This window comes from Bombina bombina, chromosome 2 (assembly GCF_027579735.1).
Source record: "Bombina bombina isolate aBomBom1 chromosome 2, aBomBom1.pri, whole genome shotgun sequence".
In the NCBI taxonomy this organism is placed as follows: Eukaryota; Metazoa; Chordata; class Amphibia; order Anura; family Bombinatoridae; genus Bombina; species Bombina bombina.
In genome coordinates this window covers 166,869,349-166,888,799 of record NC_069500.1, presented here as the reverse complement: position 1 = coordinate 166,888,799, position 19,451 = coordinate 166,869,349, and the positions used below count along the sequence as shown (strand labels likewise).

Below are 19,451 nucleotides of genomic sequence, written 5' to 3'. Positions count from 1 at the left end.
CCTGACTCTCAATTAGATTTGTGGGGCTCCATCCCTAAGGTTGATGGCGCTATTTCTATGCTGGCTAAGCATACTACTTTCCCTTTTCTGAGGAAGATGTTTCTACATACAGGGCTTTTATTTCAACTGGCGGCAGCTGCAGCCATGGTTGCTGGAGCAGCTACCTACTGGTGCGACACTCTGTCGGAGCTCATTGAGTTGGAGACTCCCCTTGAAGATATTCAGGAGAGAATTAAAGCACTGAGAATTGCTAACTCTTTCATCTGTGATGCAAATATGCAGATTATAGGGCTAAGGGACGGCAATTGTCTGATTTTCATTCCTTTTCGTTCTGACAAATCACAACAACAGCAATCCTCATCCAAGTCTGAGCAGCCCAAGAGTACTTGGAAGCCCGCTCAGTCCTGGAATAAGTCCAAACAGACTAAGAAGCCTGCCGAGAAAAAATCGGCATGAAGGGGGCGGCCCCTTATCCAGGATCGGATCGAGTAGGGGGCAGACTGTCTCTTTTTTCAGACACTTGGTTCCAGGATGTACAGGATCCTTGGGTACTGGAGATTGTATCTCAAGGATACAGGATAGGATTCAAGTCTCATCCAGTCTGTCTACAATACCAGAAAAGAGAGCTGCCTTCTTAGGTTGCGTATGGGATCTGTCCTCTCTAGGAGTAATTGTCCCGGTACCTACAGTAGAAAGAGGTTTGGAGTTTTATTCAAACCTTTTCGTGCTTCCAAAGAAGGAGGGAACTTTTTATCCAATTCTGGACCTAAAGTGCCTTAACAAGTTTCTGAGTGTTCCTTCTTTCAAAATGGAGACAATTCGGTCAATCCTTCCTCTGGTTCAGGAAGGACAGTTTATGACCACAATACATCTGAAGGATGCATACCTTCACGTCCCGATATACAGGGAACATTTTCAGTTCCTGAGGTTTGCTTTTCTGGACCAGCACACACCTTACCTGGATGATATCTTGGTACAGGCACCATCTTTTCGTCTAGCGGAAGAACATTCGGAGTCCCTTCTCAATCTTCTTCGATCACATGGATGGAAGATAAACTTGGGAAAGAGTTCTCTTACTCCAAGTAAAAGGGGGAATTTCCTGGGAACAATAATAGACTCCATATCTATGAGAGTATTTCTCACAGATCAGAGACTTGTAAGCTAACTTCTGCATGTCTTGCCCTCCAGGCCTCCTCGAGACCCACAGTGGCTCAGTGCATGGAGGTGATCGGACTCATGGTGTCCGTCCTGGGAGATTGTGACTACAGAGGCAAGTCTTTCCGGCTGGGGAGCTGTTTGGGGTGCCAAGAAGGCACAAGGTCTGCGGACTCATGAGGAGTCCTCCCTTCCGATTAATATTTTGGAACTCTGGGCAATCTTCAATGCCTTGGAGGCTTGGCCCCTTCTGGGTTTGTCGCAGTTTATCAGATTCAAATCGGACAATATAACCTCGGTTGCCTACATTAACCATCAGGGGGGAACGAGAAGTTCCTTAGCGATGAGAGAAGTATCTCAGATAGTAGAGTGGGCGGAGACTTACAGATGTACACGGTCAGCGTACCACATTCTGGGTGTGGACAACTGAGAAGAGTACTTCCTCAGCAGGCAATCCTTTCATCCGGAGGAATGGTCTCTTCACCCGAGGTGTTTGCAGAGATGTGCATCGAGTGGGTGACGCCAGAGATAGATCTCATGGCATCCCGCCTGAATACCAAGCTACCCAGGTACTGATCGAGGTATCCTCAGGTGGAACTGATAGATGCCCTATCAGTACCATGGAGGTTCAGACTCTTATAGCTTTTCCCTCCATTACTGCTTCTCCCTCGTGTGGTGGCTTGCATCAAGCAGGAGCAGGCATCAATGATTCTGATTGCTCCGTCGTGGCCGTGAAGGACATGGTTTGTGGATCTGGTGGGGATGTCCTCAGTGGAGATTACCTTGTCGCAGAGATCTGCTGATACAGGGTCCCTTCGTTCATCAAAATCTAGATTCTGTGAGGCTGACTGCGTGGAGATTGAACGCTTAGTCTTAGCCAAGAGAGGATTTTCTGAGAGTGTTATCGACACTCTGATTCAAGCTCGTAACCAGTTACTCGTCGTATCTACCATAAAGTGTGAAGGACTTACATGTACTGGTGTGAAGAGCGTGGCTTTTCCTGGCATAAGGTTAAGGTTGCCAGAATTTTAGCTTTTCTCCAGGATGGACTGGAGAAGGGTTTATCTGCTAGTTCCCTGAAGACAGATATCGGCCCTGTCGGTATTACTGCACAAAAGATTGTTCGAGCTTCCGAATGTGCAGTCCTTTGTTAAGGCTCTGGCTAGGATCAGACCTGTGTTTAGATCTGGGGCTCCGCCTTGGAGTCTCAATCTTTTTCTTAGCGTTTTGCAGCAGGCTCCGTTTGAGCCTATGCATACTCTTGACATTAGATTATCTTGAAAGGTTCTTTTTTTGTTGGCTATTGTCTCTGCATGCAGAGTTTATGAGATTTCTGCTTTGCAATGTGACCCCCCTATCTGTTTTTTCATGCTGATAAGGCAGTTTTACGCACTAAACTAGGGTTCCTCCCTAAGGAGGTGTCGAATCGTAACATTAATCAAGAGATTGTTGTTCTTCCTTGTGTCCTAATCCTTCTTCAGTGAAGGAATGTTTGCTGCACAATCTGGATGTGGTTTGTGCTTTGAAGTTCTATCTTCAGGCTACTAAAGAATTTAGACAATCTTCCTCTTTGTTTGTTATCTATACGGAGAAGCGTAAGGGGCAGAAGGCTACTATGACTTCCCTATGTTTCTGGTTGAGGAGTGTTATCCGCTTAACTTATGAGACATCAGGACGACAGCCTCCTGAGCGGATAACGGCTCATTCCACTAGAGCAGTGGCTTCCTCTTGGGCTTTTAAAAACAAAGCCTCAATGGATCAGATTTGTAAGGCGGCTACCTGGTCCTCCTTGCACACTTTTTCTAAATTTTAAAAGTTTGATGTGTTTGCTTCGGCTTAAGCAGCTTTCGGGAGAAAAGTTTTGCAGGCTTTGGTGCCCTCAGAATAGGGTCCGCTTCTTTTTTTCTGTTCCCTCCCATTATTCATTCAGTGTCCTCTGTAGCTTGGGTATTGTTTTCCCAACAGTAAGGAATGAAGTTGTGGACTCTCCCTGCCTTATGGAAGGAAAACATAATTTATGCTTACTAGATAGTCATTTCCTTCCTGGCAGGGAGAGTCTACGACTCCGCCCGTAATATATGTTTTTGATGGGCGGCTCCCTTTTTGTATTATTTCTTCTGGCACCTTTTTATATCCTGATGTTTCTCCTGCTTTTCCTTGTTCCCTCGGCAGAATGACTGGGGGATAGGGGAAGTGGGAGGGATATTTAAGCCTTTGACTGGGGTGTCTTTGCCTCCTCCTGGTGGCCAGGTGTTGTATTTCCCAACAGTAAGGAATGCAGTCGTGGACTCTCCCTGCCAGGAAGGAAAGGAATTTATCTGGTAAGAATAAATTATGTTTTACCTGTTTTCTTTCTAAATGAGCACTACATTACAGAACTTAAGTTCTACTGTCACATAATTTTGAAGCAATTGTCCTCTACTGAGCATGGGCATCTTTGCTCCTTTGCCATCCTGTAGAGACCCTAGCCCCCTTGTGGGGTTGTGACAGGTAGGAATGGACTCTTCAAAAAATAAAAAAAAAAGGTATAATGCTTTGGTTAATATTAATTGAAATGGTTTCTATTAAAGGGATACAAACCCAAAATGTTTGTTTTATGATTCAATGATTTTTAAACAACTTTCTAATTTACTTTTGTTATTAGTTTTCCTTCGTTCTCTTAGTATCTTTTGTTGAAAAGCAGGAAGGTATGTTTAGGAGCCGGACCATTTCCTGAGCACTATATGGCAGCAGTTAGCAAGAGCACTAGATAGCAGCACTATTTCCCGCCATGTCGTGCTATAGGTGCCTACCTAGCTATCTCTTCAACACAGAATAACATGGGAACTATGCAAATTTGATGATATAAGTAAACTAGAAACTTTTTTTATTTTTTTTATTTAAAGTTTGGGTTTCATATCCCATATAACCCATATAACACACTGCTTACTGTTTTTTTTTATTACAACAATGGAGCAGACTGTTTTATATACCTTTTTAAGTCGAATTTCATAATTTGATTTGAAATGAGCAGTTGATTTTTTTTTTTTTCCTGGTTAATTTCAAAGTTTTTACTTTTATTTTCATATCCTTTGAACCATGTTTCAGCCATCAGCCAATCAGATTAATTTATGTATATGAGCTGTTTTTGCGCTTCAATAATTTACACTAAGAGAATGAAGTAAATTATATAATTAAGTAAAAAAAAAAATTAAATTGCTTGCAATATCTCAGACCTCCCAACTGTCCCTATTTGAGAGGGATCGTCTTATTCTGAGCTTTTCCAGCTGTCCCTCTGACAGCCACATGTCCCTATTTGCAGAATTTCCCCACCCATGGAGCACTCAAACACCACCACAATCTACCCAGATACACCCACAAAAGCCCAGACACACCCAATATCCCACCTCCTCCCAACATGGCTCCTCCTACAAAATGGCAACCAGCCCCCATCAACCTATTTAGTCCCGAATAAGACACAAATGTTGGGAGGTTGCTATCTGAAACTTTAAAGGGATACTAAACCCAATTTTTTTTTTTCTTTCATGATTCAGATAGAGCATGCAATTTTAAGCAACTTTCTACTTTACTCCTATTATCAATTTTTCTTTGTTCTCTTGCTATCTTTGTTTGAAAAAGCAGGAATCCAAGCTAAGGTGCCAGCCCATTTTTGGTTCAGCACCCTGGATAGTGTTTGCTGATTGGTGGCTACATTTATCCACCAATTAACAAGCGCAATCCAGGTGCTGAACCAAAAACGGCTGGCTCCTAAGCTTACATTCTTGCTTTTCAAGTAAAGATGGCAAGAGAAAATGAAGAAAAATTGATGATAGGTGTAAATTAGAAAGTTGCTTAAAATTGCATGATCTATCTGAATTGTGACAGAAAAAATGTGGGTTTAGTATCCCTTTAAAGTTTAATTTTACATTTTAGCAATACATTGCAATTGTGTCTTTCTGAAAGAAAGTACATAGAATGATGCTTTCCTTAAAAGAGGTGTTGACAAGTTTTATATGACGTTTAGGAGTGAGCAGGAATATTAAGAATCAATCGCCACAAAATTTTAAGCGCTCAATATAATTGTATAAAGCAGTGCTTGACAAATGTGTTTAAAAATTAGGAGCCAGTAAGAATATTTAGGAGCCAGGCATATTTTTAGGAGCCAGACCGTTGAATTTGTATATAGACATATGGAGAATAACCCAAAAAGTTAGGAGCCAGGGGTAAAATTCTGGGAGCCAGTGGTTACCAGGCTCCTGGGTTTGTCGAGCCCTGGTATAAAGCATATCCAGAATAAACCAAAATATTTGAAGTCCGGTATAAACTTCTAGGTGCTGTGGCACTTTATTTTAGTTCCTAGGATTTATCAAGTTGTGATCAACATTTACTTAAAGGGACAGTAAACACCAAAAATATTATTGTTTAAAAAGATAGATAATCCCTTTTATTACCCAGTCCTCAGTTTTGCATAACCAACACCGTTATAGAAATATGTTTTACCTCTGTGATTACCTTGTATCTAAGATTCTGCTGATTGCCCCCTTATTTCAGTTCTTTTGACAGACTTGCATTTTAGGCAATTAGTGCTGTCTCTCTAATAACTCCAGGGGCGTGAGCACAATGTTATCTATATGGCATACATGAACCAATGCCCTCTAGCTGTGAAAAACTGTCAAATGCATTCAGATAATAGACGGTCTTCAAGGGCTTAGAAATTAGCATATGAGCCTACCTAGGTTTACCTTTCAACAAAGAATATCAAGAGATCAAAGCAAATTTGATGATGAAAGTAAATTGGAAATCATGAAAGTTTTTAATTTGGACTGTACTTAAAAACTTAACTCTTATTACAGTGTTTTTAGTCTGTTTCTTTTTTTATTGACGTGACACAAGTGGGACATATCTGATGATGTAATAACTTAGATAAGAAACCACCTAAAGTGAACTTTTAAGTGGATGGATAAAAGCTAACAACGGAAATGTACATGCAAAGCAAGATCTAACAATATGAGGCATTTATTTTTCATGCGCTAGTTCAATATTTCCAACAAAGTTGTCTGTAATATGGTTTCTATACAGTACTTGAAAAAGTTGTCCAATAAGAGAAAAATGATAGTTATAGATTATGCTACGGAATGTAGCATTGCTGGCTTTTTTATATGTAAATGTATTCTTGTATATATCTACATTAACTCAAGATTTGACAGTCAGTTGTTATTTGATCCAAATAAGAGCAGAACGTTCTGACTTTTATCTAAATCCTTTTTTTCTTTAATTCTCTTCCAAGCATGGCGTTATCGCTACTGAAGATGAGGAGTATTTTATTGAGCCTTTAGAAAACGTTACAGAAAATTCCAAAAGCTTTAACTATGAACGGGGTCACCCTCATGTTATTTACAGAAAATCCGCTATCCATCAACGGCATTCAAGTAACCTGGCACACTGTGGTGTAAAAGGTAAGGGAACAGGATTTTGTATTCACTAAATATCAAACCAAGAGCGAGATTTCTGTGAAAGCCTTGCTGAAAAACAAAGTGATATTGTCTGACAAATCTGCATACATGCGACCATTTAATATGTATCGTCTGACCTTCCATTTGCAAAAACACAATTATTGTTTGTTCCCATAAACCATCAGTTTGAAGCTTGTGGATCTTTAAAGGGACATAATACTCATATGCTAAATCACTTGAAACTGATGCAGTATAACTGTAAATAGCGGACAGGAAAATATCACCTGAGCATCTCTATATAAAAAAGGAAGATATTTTACCTCACAACTTCCTCAGCTCAGCAGAGTAAGTTCTGTGCAAAAGGCTATACGCAGCTGTTGCTCAGCTGCAGGTAATAAAAAAAAAATGAAGAAATGAACAGCAGCCAATCGGCATCAACAGTGCTGAAGTCATGAACTCTTTTACTGTGATCTCATTAGATTTCATAGTAAACTTCCTTAAACTGAATAGGGAAATAACATGAGTGTGCATGAGGCTCACTCCCTTGCCTTTCCCAAGACAGGCATACTGTTTTGCTGCTTAAAGTCCTTTACAATGGGGTGTGAATACTTAGGACATTTTGAGGTAAAATATCTTTCTTTGTTCAGGTGATATTTTCTAGTCAGTTTTTTATAGCTATGCTGCATCACTTTCAAGTATTTCAACATTTGGGTATCATGGCCCTTTAAATGCACGTTGATAGATCTTTATGCCTTAAAGGACATTAAAGGTAAATTAACTCCCTTGTATTTACAAGACATTTATGTTGTGTAGCTGTAGAATAAGATATTAGCTAAGTTCAAAGTTTTTTGTTTTTTTTCCAAACAAATTACAATCCTTCTTGCAGCAACTGTTTTTCAATAGGAAAACTTCACTCATCATTTGTCTTATTTGAAGGAGCCAATCTAGGATTTAGTCTGCTAGCCTTGGTTATAATTTTAGTAATTTAAAGAGCTAAATTTTAAGAAAAGTGGGCAAAATAAATAATGAAAGTATATTGCAAATTGTGTCATTACGTATAACTAAACATTTTATATAAAAATATCAAGATATTTACTGTCCCTTCAAGTTAAAGGGATATGAAACTTAAAAAAAAAAAAATCTTTCATGATTCAGATAGAGCATGCAACTTTCTAATTTGCTCCTTTTATCAATTTTTCTTTGTTTTCTTGGTATTTTTTATTTGAAAAGCATTAATGTATTGGGTAGCGCTTGCTGATTTGGGGCAAAATTTAGCACCAATCAGCAAGCGCTACCCAGGTGCTGAACAAAAAATGTGCTGGCTCCTAAGCTTACATTCCTGCTTTCCAAAAAAAGATGCCAAGAGAACAAAGAAAAATTGATAATAGGAGTAAATTAGAAAGTTTCTTAAAATTGCATGCTCTATCTGAATCGTGAAAGAAACACATTGGGTTTCATATTCCTTTAAACACCTTTTAGTTTTTTCTGTAAAAGTTGTGCTTTGTCTCACGCTCACTAGACTAAAATGCAAATTTTGTGACCTAGGTTTTCAAAATTCTGCAAATTGATTTGTGAAATCTGTGTACACTCAGAAATGATTTTCCATTGTTATTTTTGGAGAGGAGTAAACATAATATATATAAATTTTTGGTGTAGAATAATACAAATTTGACCTATTTAGGAGTCTTGAGCACAAGATTAGGACACACCTTGTGATCAGCATCTTTAGTTAATTGTGCATGTAGAGGTCACCTTGTCCTTTAGTACAGAGTATAATAATAGATCCCCACTTCTATCTACAGACAATATCAGTGGCTATTTATTTTCACTATGTTGTTACAAGGACATTAAAGTAATCTTTTCTTACTTGCAGCTAAAAGATGGTAACGAAAAATATATAATGTTTTTTTTTTTTTTGAGGGGAGAGAAATGTTTTCACGTGCTGAAAAAAAGCAACTTTTTGTTTTTATAATCTTGGAGGCACGTCCGTGTCTACCAATAGAACTGTGTGCAATGTCTTTATCAGCCAGTGAGTAACCTGTCCTTAGTGATCAAAAACATGCATTTCCAATGAGTTTCTTAATCAGTTTAAATATTTTTTTAACTTAAGCTTTTTATTTAAAACACATTTTAATACAATTAAACAGTGGTCTTTCATATACATTATATATATATATATATATATATATATATATATATATATATATATATATATATATACTGTGTATGTGTGTGTGTATATATATATATATATATATACCGTATGTATATGTGTGTGTGTGTGTGTATATATATATATATATATATATATATATATATACTGTGTATGTATATGTGTGTGTGTGTGTGTGTGTGTGTATATATATATATATATATATATATATATATATATATATGTACCGTATGTATATGTGTGTGTGTGTGTATATATATATATATATGTACTGTATGTATATGTGTGTGTGTGTGTGTATATATATATATATATATATATATGTACCGTATGTATATGTGTGTGTGTGTGTGTGTGTGTATATATATATATATATATATATATATATATATATATATATATATATATATATATATATATATATATATATGTATGTATGAATATATGTATGTGTGTGCATTATTATTTTTTTCTTAAGTTTAATGTCCCTTTTAATACCATCTTTGGTACATGGCAAAAGATTATCAACTTGCATCCTATATCAATATGACTTACTATTATAAAGACAGTGTAGAAAATACAAAAAATGCGAGCAATTCAACGTAATATTAAATGATGCCCTGCTTTATCATAGCTAAGGCCAATGTTTCTATTGCTTTCAAGGGATAGTCAACTAAAAAAAAAGTCAAGATTTAAACATTTTTAAATTAAATATTTTTACATTAATATGTTTAGGCTGTTTAAATTCTTATTCAAAGTATTTGGAAGTAATAGTTGCACAATTAATAATTATAACTTTTTTACTACTTGGAGAACATTTGCCTAAAAATAAACTTTATTAAAGCCTTTTTTAAAAAAAATAGATACAAAGAAAAAAAATATTTTAAATGTCGCTTTAAATGTAACTATGCGTGTAACCTTTTGGTTTTGTCTCTTAGAAGACGTCACTGGAAACAACAAGCCTTGGTGGTTGAACCACACTCTTCCTACCTTAACTGCGTCATCCACTATTGATGCAGACAATAGTTCTCGCCGGCAGAGGAGGTCAGTCAGCACTGAGCGATTTGTGGAGACGCTAGTAGTGGCTGACAAAATGATGGTTGGATATCATGGCAGAAAAGACATTGAACACTATATACTGAGCGTAATGAATATTGTAAGTTTGACCCTTTCATTATTTCTTCTTTTAATTGTTGTCTATACCTGATGTTTCCTTTTTTTCATGCTGTACATTATCATTAACAGTCTTAATTAGTTTAGTATTTCTGTAGTATGGTCACCTAATTTTATAGCCATATTTACTTCATAAATGGAAAGAGTCCACAGCTGCATTCATTACTTTTGGGACATAAGAACCTGGCCACCAGGAGGAGGCAAAGACACCCCAGCCAAAGGCTTAAATACTCCTCCCACTTCCCTCATCCCCCAGTCATTCTTTGCCTTTCATCCCAGGAGGTTGGCAGAGAAGTGTCAGAAGTTTGTTTTCATCTCTTATGGAGGGTAGTACTCTTGGACATCGGACGGGAGTTTTAAGTAATCCGGTCAGTCTCTCAGTGAGGGCTTGGATGAAAGTTAGAGTCCAGAGATGCAGGAAGAGTCTTTCTGCGAAACCATCTTGACTAATTTTAACAAGCCCACAAGCAATCGGCGTTGTCGAACTTCGCTTCACTGCCTGCTTCCTTCTCTCAAGTCCATGGCGGAGGCAAGGCTACTATCCGCCACACATGAAGGGCCGTGTTCCTGTTCCACGGCGTAGATTCCGGTAAGATCGTTTCATTTTATGTCTTCATGATTGTACTGTAACTCATTTGTTCCTGCGAACTCACATGAAAAATACAGAGTCTCAGTGGGACTCCTTTAGTATCTTGGAATCAAGGGTTAATATCTCCTGAGGGGGATTATTGAACAGGGGTGGTTTTAATCATGTTTGTTATGTGATTCAATATGATTATGTGTCGTGTTAACTGGGCTCGTGGCTTTTTGGAACATAAAGGCCTTGCGAAGTGACGCAACCTTACGGTTGGGCGTGCTTTTTTTGGACTGTATGGTTCACCTTGGGACCGGGCGTGTCGTCGTTCAGGTCTCCCATTTCCACATTCCTGACTGTGTGGCGACGGAGAATTCTAGTCCGCTGGTGTCTGGTTCATAGGAGGTGGTGAGTGCCCCAGCCATTGTGGGTGTCAGGTGCCGTTTAAATTGTTTTATATATATATTCCATTTTTTTGGTATCCTTTATCCAGATATGGAGGATGCTGATGTTGAGATTGTTCAACTTTCTGATTCAGATTATTCGTCCTGTAACGAATGCGAATTGGCCCTATTGACTCAGGTCAGTCAGTTATGTTCTTTAGGCTGTCCTAGAGCGCCTTGTTCCTCGGGCTCGGGGATTCAAGGGACTGCTGAGCCACCCGCCTTGGGGGGCCCTGTCTTTCGGGAGGCGAGTCCCCTACCGCTCCCTACTACTACTACACATGCGGGTAACCCAGGTTACGAGTTATGTTCTTTAGGCTGTCCTAGAGTGCCTTGTTCCTCGGGCTCAGGGATTCAAGGAACTGCTCCGCCTCAGGGGCCCTGTCCTCCGGGAGGCGAGTTTCGCCCCCCCCCCCTACCCCGGAGGTTGTGGCACGTTTTCGCTTTTACATACTTTTGGCGTTTGCTCGTCTACAAAGTCCAGATGTTTATTTTCGATTGTGCTCGTGCCTGATTGCCCCAAGTCTCTCGGCCACTGGGAGGGCATGTGCAGTTCCCTTTGTGTAACTGTTCCTGAGTGTTGTGCCTTTCGTTACAGGCTGGCTTGCCTTCGTGTTTTACTCAGACACGCTTTTGAACTGTTAAGGGACCCTATCCTTCTCGTTTATGAGACTCATCAGTCTCCTCCTTCGAATGGCTCACCTCGTTAGACATGGGGGCATGAAGTAATCTCCTTTAAGTCTTGTTATCGAGATCATTCCCAGTTTTGTTGGAAGAACAGGGTTTCCGTTAGGCTGGTCCTGTGGATCTTTCTGTTCTTCTTGGGCGTTAACACTCGGGCTGCCTGTTATTTTATTTTATCCTGTTAGGATGAATTTTCTTTTCTTTTTCATACTATGTTTCCTGCGGGAACTTAAACATCTCTGGGATCGATACTCGCTGTTTGCTTCTAAGGAAGTTGTTTGGGACACGTTAGTCCCATGTCTGTCTGTTCTTCTTCCTCCCTCTCTGGGGGCGGATTTAGCCAGCTTGGCAGTTATGACCCTGGTTGCAGGCTGGTCCTGCTTGGGTTCAGATTTTCTGTCTCGCGGCTAATTCAGACACGTGGCGCCTATTATACCTTGCTGGTCAAGTTGGGGTGCTGAGTGCTCTTAACATTATTTATGTTCTTGTTTGCTTTACAAGCTTCAGCTTAGCATTCTCAAGAGGACTTGTGGGTCAGTGCGGCTCTCGGGATTGTTTCAGTCCTAAATAGCCGTCTCTCTGGTGACTGGGTCAGTGAATTTTGCTGCGTCACTCTCTGTTGTTTCCGATACCCTCAGGACCTAGAGTATTCCTTCCCACGTGGTGGGAAAATTAGAGGGTTTAGCGCCTCTTTCCGCCGGTCAGGACGGTATTGCTTTAGGAAATTGTCCTTTTTGGACTTGTTCCTTTAGTGGTTCTCTTCTTCATTGAGACCTCTTTTTATTGTCCGTTTCTCCTTTTATTATTATTATTATTCTTTATTTATAAAGCGCCAAAAGATTCCGCAGCGCTGTTCATAGGTAACAAAGATAAAAGGACAGTACAATATGAGACACCAGACAAAATTTAACAAACAAATACAGGAGGAATTGGGAGCTCTGTTCCCGTGGGAACTTACAATCTAAATGGGTAGAAGGGTGAGAAACAGGAGGTGGGGACTGCAAAGGTGGGAATGATGTTAGTGTGAAGTTAGATGAGGGCAACTATTAGGCAAGTGGAATTCATTAACTAATGATTTGGTTATAGGCTTCCCTGAACAAGAAGGTATTTAGGGAGCGTTTAAAGGAGGAGAGGTTGGGGGAAAGTCTGACAGCACGAGGAAGTGCGTTCCAGAGGGTTGGTGCCGCACGAGAGAAGTCCTGTAGTCTAGCATGAGAGGAGGTGATGGTAGAAGAGGCAAGGAGTAGATCGTTGTTGGATCTTAGGGGACGGGCTGGAGTATATTTGTTGATGAGTGAGGACAGGTATGGGGGGGCTGCATTGGTAAGGGCTTTGTAGGTCAAAGTGAGAATTTTGAATTTAATTCTGCTGTGAATGGGGAACCAGTGAAGGGACTCACAGAGGGGTGCGGCAGATACAGAGCGTCGGGAGAGGTGGATTAGCCTAGCAGAGGCATTTAGGATGGATTGAAGGGGGGAGAGGGGGGAGAGAGGAAGGCCAGTTAGTAGGTTGTTACAGTAGTCAAGCCGGGAAATTACTAGGGAATGGATTAGCTGTTTAGTAGTTTCTGCACTCAGAAAAGGACGAATTTTGGAGATATTCCGTAGGTGGTTGCGACAGGATGAAGAGAGCGATTGGATGTGGGGTATGAAGGACAGATTGGAGTCGAGTGTAACTCCAAGGCAGCGGACTTGGGGTGATGGGGAGATAGTGGTGTCACTGACAGTGATAGTAAAGTTAGAAACTGGAGTAGAATTAGTTGGGGGGATTAGAAGAAGCTCAGTCTTGGACATGTTGATTTTTAGGTGGTGAGAGGCCATCCAGGAATAAATGCCAGATAAGCAGCTGCTGATGTGGGAAAGGACAGACGGAGAGAGTGCAGGAGTGGATAGGTAGATCTGAGTATCATCAGCATAGAGGTGATAGTTGAAGCCATAGCTACTAATAAGCATTCTAAAGAGGACTTGTGGGTCAGTGCGGCTCTCGGGATTGTTTCAGTCCTAAATAGCCGTCTCTCTGGTGACTGGGTCAGTGAATTTTGCTCCTTGTGGATGGGTCACCTTCGGGGGACTTGGATTCCCTTCAGGAGTTGGTTGTTCCTTTTTCGGGACATTAGACAGTGAGGTCCTTTTGGGCTCCGGTTAGGAATACTCTGCATCTCTTTCCTGGGATTGAAGATATCCTAGTGGTTATTCATTATATGGTTCAGGTATTGCCATCCAGGTGGCATCCAAACTCATGTTTTACTGTCCTCTGACTTTGAATCTGAGGTGATGTGGAGGCTTGATGTTGCTCTGTTCGGGTGACTTTTCCTCACCGTTCCCTTTGTGTCTGGAGCTCGTGGCTAGTTGGACAACTAGCTCAGCATACTAATGCTCTGTGGCTACTCTGTACTGTAGCAAACCAAGGGTTGCTAGTTCGATCCCCGGTGAGGTCTACTCAGCCTTTCCTCCTTTCAAAGTTGATAAAATGAGCAACGCCCTTTGTCCCTTAGGGGGATTAGCCGCACTTTCGAGCACAGTCATGTTAATATTGCTTGGACGCCTGTTAGCTCTAGTGTCCTTTTATGGCCCTGGCTCTTTGGAGTTTTGGGCTCCTGCAAGGGGTGGTCTCTTCCCTTTGGGTCGGGACTTGCAAGGGCTTCTTGCACTTGTTATCCAGGTTCTTCTTGATTTTTTCCCTGGGAGGTCTGTTTTTCTGATATCAGACGAGTGATTTATATTCCTGGAAGATTGTTTAATCTAAACATTTGTGGGGCCCGGCCTTCTTGTCCTGATCTTGCGGTTGTCGAGGGTTTTACTCTGCGTTTTCTCTTTGTGAATCCCTCTGTGGGATGTTACCGGACCTTATGATCCTAGGACTGGCCGGGGGTTTCCAGTTTCAGGGGTTCTTGGGCTTAGCCCTTGTTCTGGCTGTTCTGTTTTACAACTTGGCCAGATTTTACTGAGAGCCGGGCTCCTTGGGGCTTGTCTTGTGCTGGTTGATAGGGTTCCCTTGGGACAGCCAACTGACGTGACCTGATGGTGGCTCTCCTGCCTAGCAAACGGCTATTTTGCGCTTGCGTGCAATGCCATCCCCTGCCCACGCTGTCAATCTCCCCAGCCAGACGAGACTGAGGAGATTGAAATTCGCCACCTAAATGGTGGCGAAAGGTTAGGGAAGCAGCGGTCTGATGACCGCTTTTTCATAAAAACCTGCAGTCGTAGGCAGACGAAGGGGTTGATAAATCGACCCCATAGCATGTCATTTTAAACAGCTTTCCATTTCACTTTTATTATCAAAATGTGCAGACTTTCTGAGGCACCAGCTCCTACTGAGCATGAAAAAGAGTTCTTAGTATATAGGTAAATGTATTTTATGATAGGCTGATTGTTGTTACGTGATACAGGTGGAAAGTAAATGGAATTAATTGAGAAATTTGTCAGAAAAAAAAAAAAGTATGCAATTCTACTGTAGTTAATAGTCCTTTTTAAGTTCTTGGTTTTCTCAAAGTCTAGAATGTTTGAGAACTTAATATTAAAAGTGGGTTGTATATGCTTTTAAAAATTGAGTATATACTAAATCTGGTGTAAACAGCCCTATTAAATACATTAATGCATGTTTAATGGAAATGCAGGAAAAAGTCTCCCTAGAGTTACTGGGGAATGTACTTGGTGATCTTTGTCTAGTGAGTAGTTATATCTGCTGCTTCAAATTTTCTCTTCAGAGGAGTTTTTTGAAATCATCAATAATTAATTTGCATACATAGCCAATAAATATTGTATCAAATGCCATGAAAGAGTTTCAGAAATTCACTTTAAGGGATACAAAACAATTTGAGATTGCAATGCAATATAATGTATCTCTCTCCTTGTTCTCTCATTTGCTTTTGTAATATACATTCTTTATTTGCTTGTTTTTGCTGTAATCTACCATGCTCAAATGCGGAATGCCAAATCCCTAGGTTTCCTTCAAAATGCTGCAGCTTACATAAACTAACTACATACTAAATAGCGGTTGCTTAGAGCACCAAACACTCATATAGAAGTATGGTATGTGTGACTAGACTCCATCACTATGCCTGCACCGACAGTTGGTGGTAGTATATGTGCTGACTCTCTGTGAAGGTGTGGCATTTGCTGGTGCACAGGGCATACATGTGTACTAGAAGCAGGACTATTGCAAATTGCTTCTATTAATATTTAAATGCACCCATGCATGTTAATTTTGTATTTTCTATCCCTTTAAGATGAGAAAACATCCACTCCAGTACTTTGTTGCCGATATGAACTATAAATGTTTATTTAAAAAATTCAAATTACATTGTAAACTAAAATAATAATTGGAATTGTGTGGGATTGTGTTATTGTATCTTGTCAAAGTAGACAACCTTTAAAGAAAACAAAAAATACACCAATCTGTGGAAATTTCTCTAATTCAGTCCATGAAGGGGCAGTGAACCTTTTTGTGCAGTCTTCCAATAGATTAACATTTAATTAGAGTATGACGCGTTGCGCCCGTGGTGTGTTGTTAGAGCAGATTAACCCCTTGTTTGCTGGAATTGCTTTGTTGTGTTAATAAAATCTCTGATGTTTGGCTTCAGCAGAAATGATATAATATATAAAACATAATAAACTTTTTTTTAGACTTTTTTTTAGACTTAAAGGGATATATAAAACCACCTGTTTTGTTGTTGTAATAAACAAACAAAGCAGTGGGTTATACTTAACAGAAATTGTTGTAATATGTATCATTCATCATTTCAAAAGGATTTTACCTTTTTTTTTTTAACTTCCTTTCAGCAGTGTCCATTACTTCCTGTCACAGCCTTACAAGGGGGGTAGGGGTCTCTACAAGAAGGCAAGGTAGATTTTTTTTTTTCCTTTTAAAGGGGCAGTCTAGTCAAAATTAAACTTTCATGATTCAGATAGGGCATGTAATTTTAAACAACTTTCCTATTTACTTCTATTATTTAATTTGCTCAGTTCTTTAGATATCCTTTTTTGAAGAAATAGCAATGCACATGTGTGAGCCAATCACACAAGGCTTCTATGTGCAGCAACCAATCAGCAGCTACTGAGCATATCTAGATATGCTTTTCAGCAAGTGATATCAAGAGAATGAAGCAAATGAGATAATAGAAGTAAATTAGAAAGTTGTTTAAAATTACATGCTCTTTCTAAATCACGAAAGAAAAAATTTGGGTTTCATGTCCCTTTAAGTGTTGCTAGGAGACATCTAATCTAGCTGCAGTCAGTCTATTGCCCATGTTCAGTTGAAGGGATATGAAACCCAAAGTATTTTTTTTCTCATAATTTAGAGAGATCATAAAAATTTAAACAACTTTCCAATTTACTTCTATTATCTAATTTGCTTCATTCTCCTGGTATCCTCTATTGAAGGAGCAGTAATGCACTATTGGGAGCTAGCTGAAAGCCAATGACAAGAGGCAAATATGTGCACCCACCAATCAGCAGCTTCTGAGCTTACCTAGATATACTTTTCTACAAACGATTCAAAGCGAACAAAATAAATTAGATAATAGAAATAAATTGGAAAGTTATTTAAAATGTCATATTCTAAAGATTTGCATAAAAAAAATAGGTTGCATATCCCTTTGAGTACTTTTGCAGCACAAATCATGTGACATTAGAACCTAAGTTCTACTATGTCTGCTTGCTTAGCTAGCTGTAGGCAGTGGATACACTGAAAATTGAATTGATCACTTGGTAAAAAAACAAGTAAGTTTGCTGTTTTTACTCAATCTATTTCCTTCATGTTTACTTTGATTTAATGTTTTTATTTTCTAGTAAGGGTAAATGTTTTATATCCATTTAAATTACAAAAAAGGGGCATAATAATAGTACATTATATTGCAATTTTGTTTTTAACAATCCCAAAGTGTTTACTGCCCTTTAAATCCCAAACAAATGCCCAATGTATAGGATTTTACATACCTGAACAAACGTGTATTAATTATAATGAATGAACAAACCACTTGTCAGTCCAGACCAGGAAATATTTAAAGGGATATTCAACTTTTAATATAGTTCTCATAAAATGGCTTAAAGGGACATTAAACCCCAAAATAATTATTTCATGATTTATATAGAACAAACAATTAGAAACAATTTTCCAATTTACTTCTATGATAAAATGTGCTTCATTCTCTTGTCATGCAACAAAGCCCTACTGGGAGCTAGTTAAACACATCTGGTGAGCGAGTGACAAGAGGCATAGGAAGACAATGCAAATTTTGTTAATATTGCATTTTATTTTGTATGCAGACCTTTTACCAATATATATATATATATATATATATATATATATATATATATATATATATATATATATATTTAGTGTTGGGCTACTTGAAGACTGGAGTTAAAAAATAATTATTTTTTCATTAAAAAAAAATGTTGGTTGGTTGTTTTATTGTCTGACTTTGTGTCTTTTCTTCTTTTCTGGAGGTCAGGTTGCCAAACTTTACCGTGATTCCAGCCTAGGAAACGTTGTGAATATCATTGTGACTCGTTTAATTGTCCTTACAGAAGATCAGGTGAGGATGATTAATGTTACCTTTATCATTTTTTACATTGTATTATTTCATCAGTTAAAAAGGGTTCACATTAGGGATCTTTCATGGGGATCCGAATGCAGAAGTAGCAGCGGCTTGTGCCCTTCGGGTCTTTTTGTAGCCGGAATGATTCTTCTAAATGGTCCCCACTCTGTATTTGCACAAATCTTAGAGTGGGGATGTTTTACAGGAATCAATAGTTATGAAAATATCTAAAGAAAACAAGCTGCTGCTTACTTCCACATTCGGATTTTCACATAGTGCGGAATTATATAACATTAGCTTAACGCCAACTTTATCCATCAAAGTATTGCAGAGATATTTTATTACAAAGTTAAATTTTCTAAAACGCCGATCCTGGCTCTACTGAGCGGGTCTTTTTTTTTCTTTCCCTAAGCGCATCGCAGGCACGCTGTCTAGTCACAGGGTGTCCGATCGCCATTAAACTGAATGTAGCTAGCTCCCTCTCTTGTCTGGTAGCAGGAGCGAGCTAATGCCGCGTTCGGGCGCGCTGTGACTAGACAGCGTGCCCGTAATGCACTTAGGGAAAAAAAAGACCCGCTCAGTATGCAATACTTTGATGGATAAAGCTGGTGCTAAGCTATGTGCAGAATTATATAACATTATTTTGTAGGTTTACTGTCCCTTTAAAGAGACACGAAACCCAAAATAGTTCTTTCATTATTCAGATAGAGCATACCATTTTCAACAAATTTCTAATTTACTCATATTATCAAATTTGCTTAATATTCTTAATATCCTTAGTTGAAGGATCTGCAATGTACTACTGGGAGTCAGCTGACGATGCCAATGATGACGCATATATGTGCAGCAACCAATCACCAGCTAACTCCAAGTAGTGCATTGCTGCTCCTCAATAATTTTCAGTATCAAGAGAACAAAGCAAATTAGTAAATTGGAAAGTTTTTAAAATTGTATGCTCTGAACCATGAAAGAAAAAATTGGGTTTCATGTCCGTTTAAGATATAATAATATATTTTACTAAGTTAATCTATATATAGGTTGAATGTTACGTTTGACTACTAACTGACTCCTGGGATGTGTCAATCCCTGGTACAGAAGATGACCCTTTTTTTTTTTTTTCTCTAAAACTGTAAAGATGTTCAGAAATGTTATTGTGGGATTAAAGATTTGTTGATTTTTTTTTTTTTTATTTGCTGATGAGGTGAAATTGTTATATTGACATAATCATTTTTACATTTGGAACATAAAATATGCCTGTTCAGTAATATGCTGGCTG

The 19,451-nt window shown here is 39.0% G+C and overlaps 1 protein-coding gene across 1 annotated transcript in view; it reads left to right on the top strand.

Annotated features, from left to right (window-relative positions):
• ADAMTS6 (ADAM metallopeptidase with thrombospondin type 1 motif 6) overlaps window positions 1-19,451 on the top strand; it is a 400,513-nt gene that overhangs the window by 36,124 nt on the left and 344,938 nt on the right. Inside the window, 3 exon segments of the mRNA XM_053701330.1 lie at window positions 6,422-6,590; window positions 9,699-9,916; window positions 18,089-18,172. Coding sequence (XP_053557305.1) covers window positions 6,422-6,590; window positions 9,699-9,916; window positions 18,089-18,172 — 471 coding nt within the window.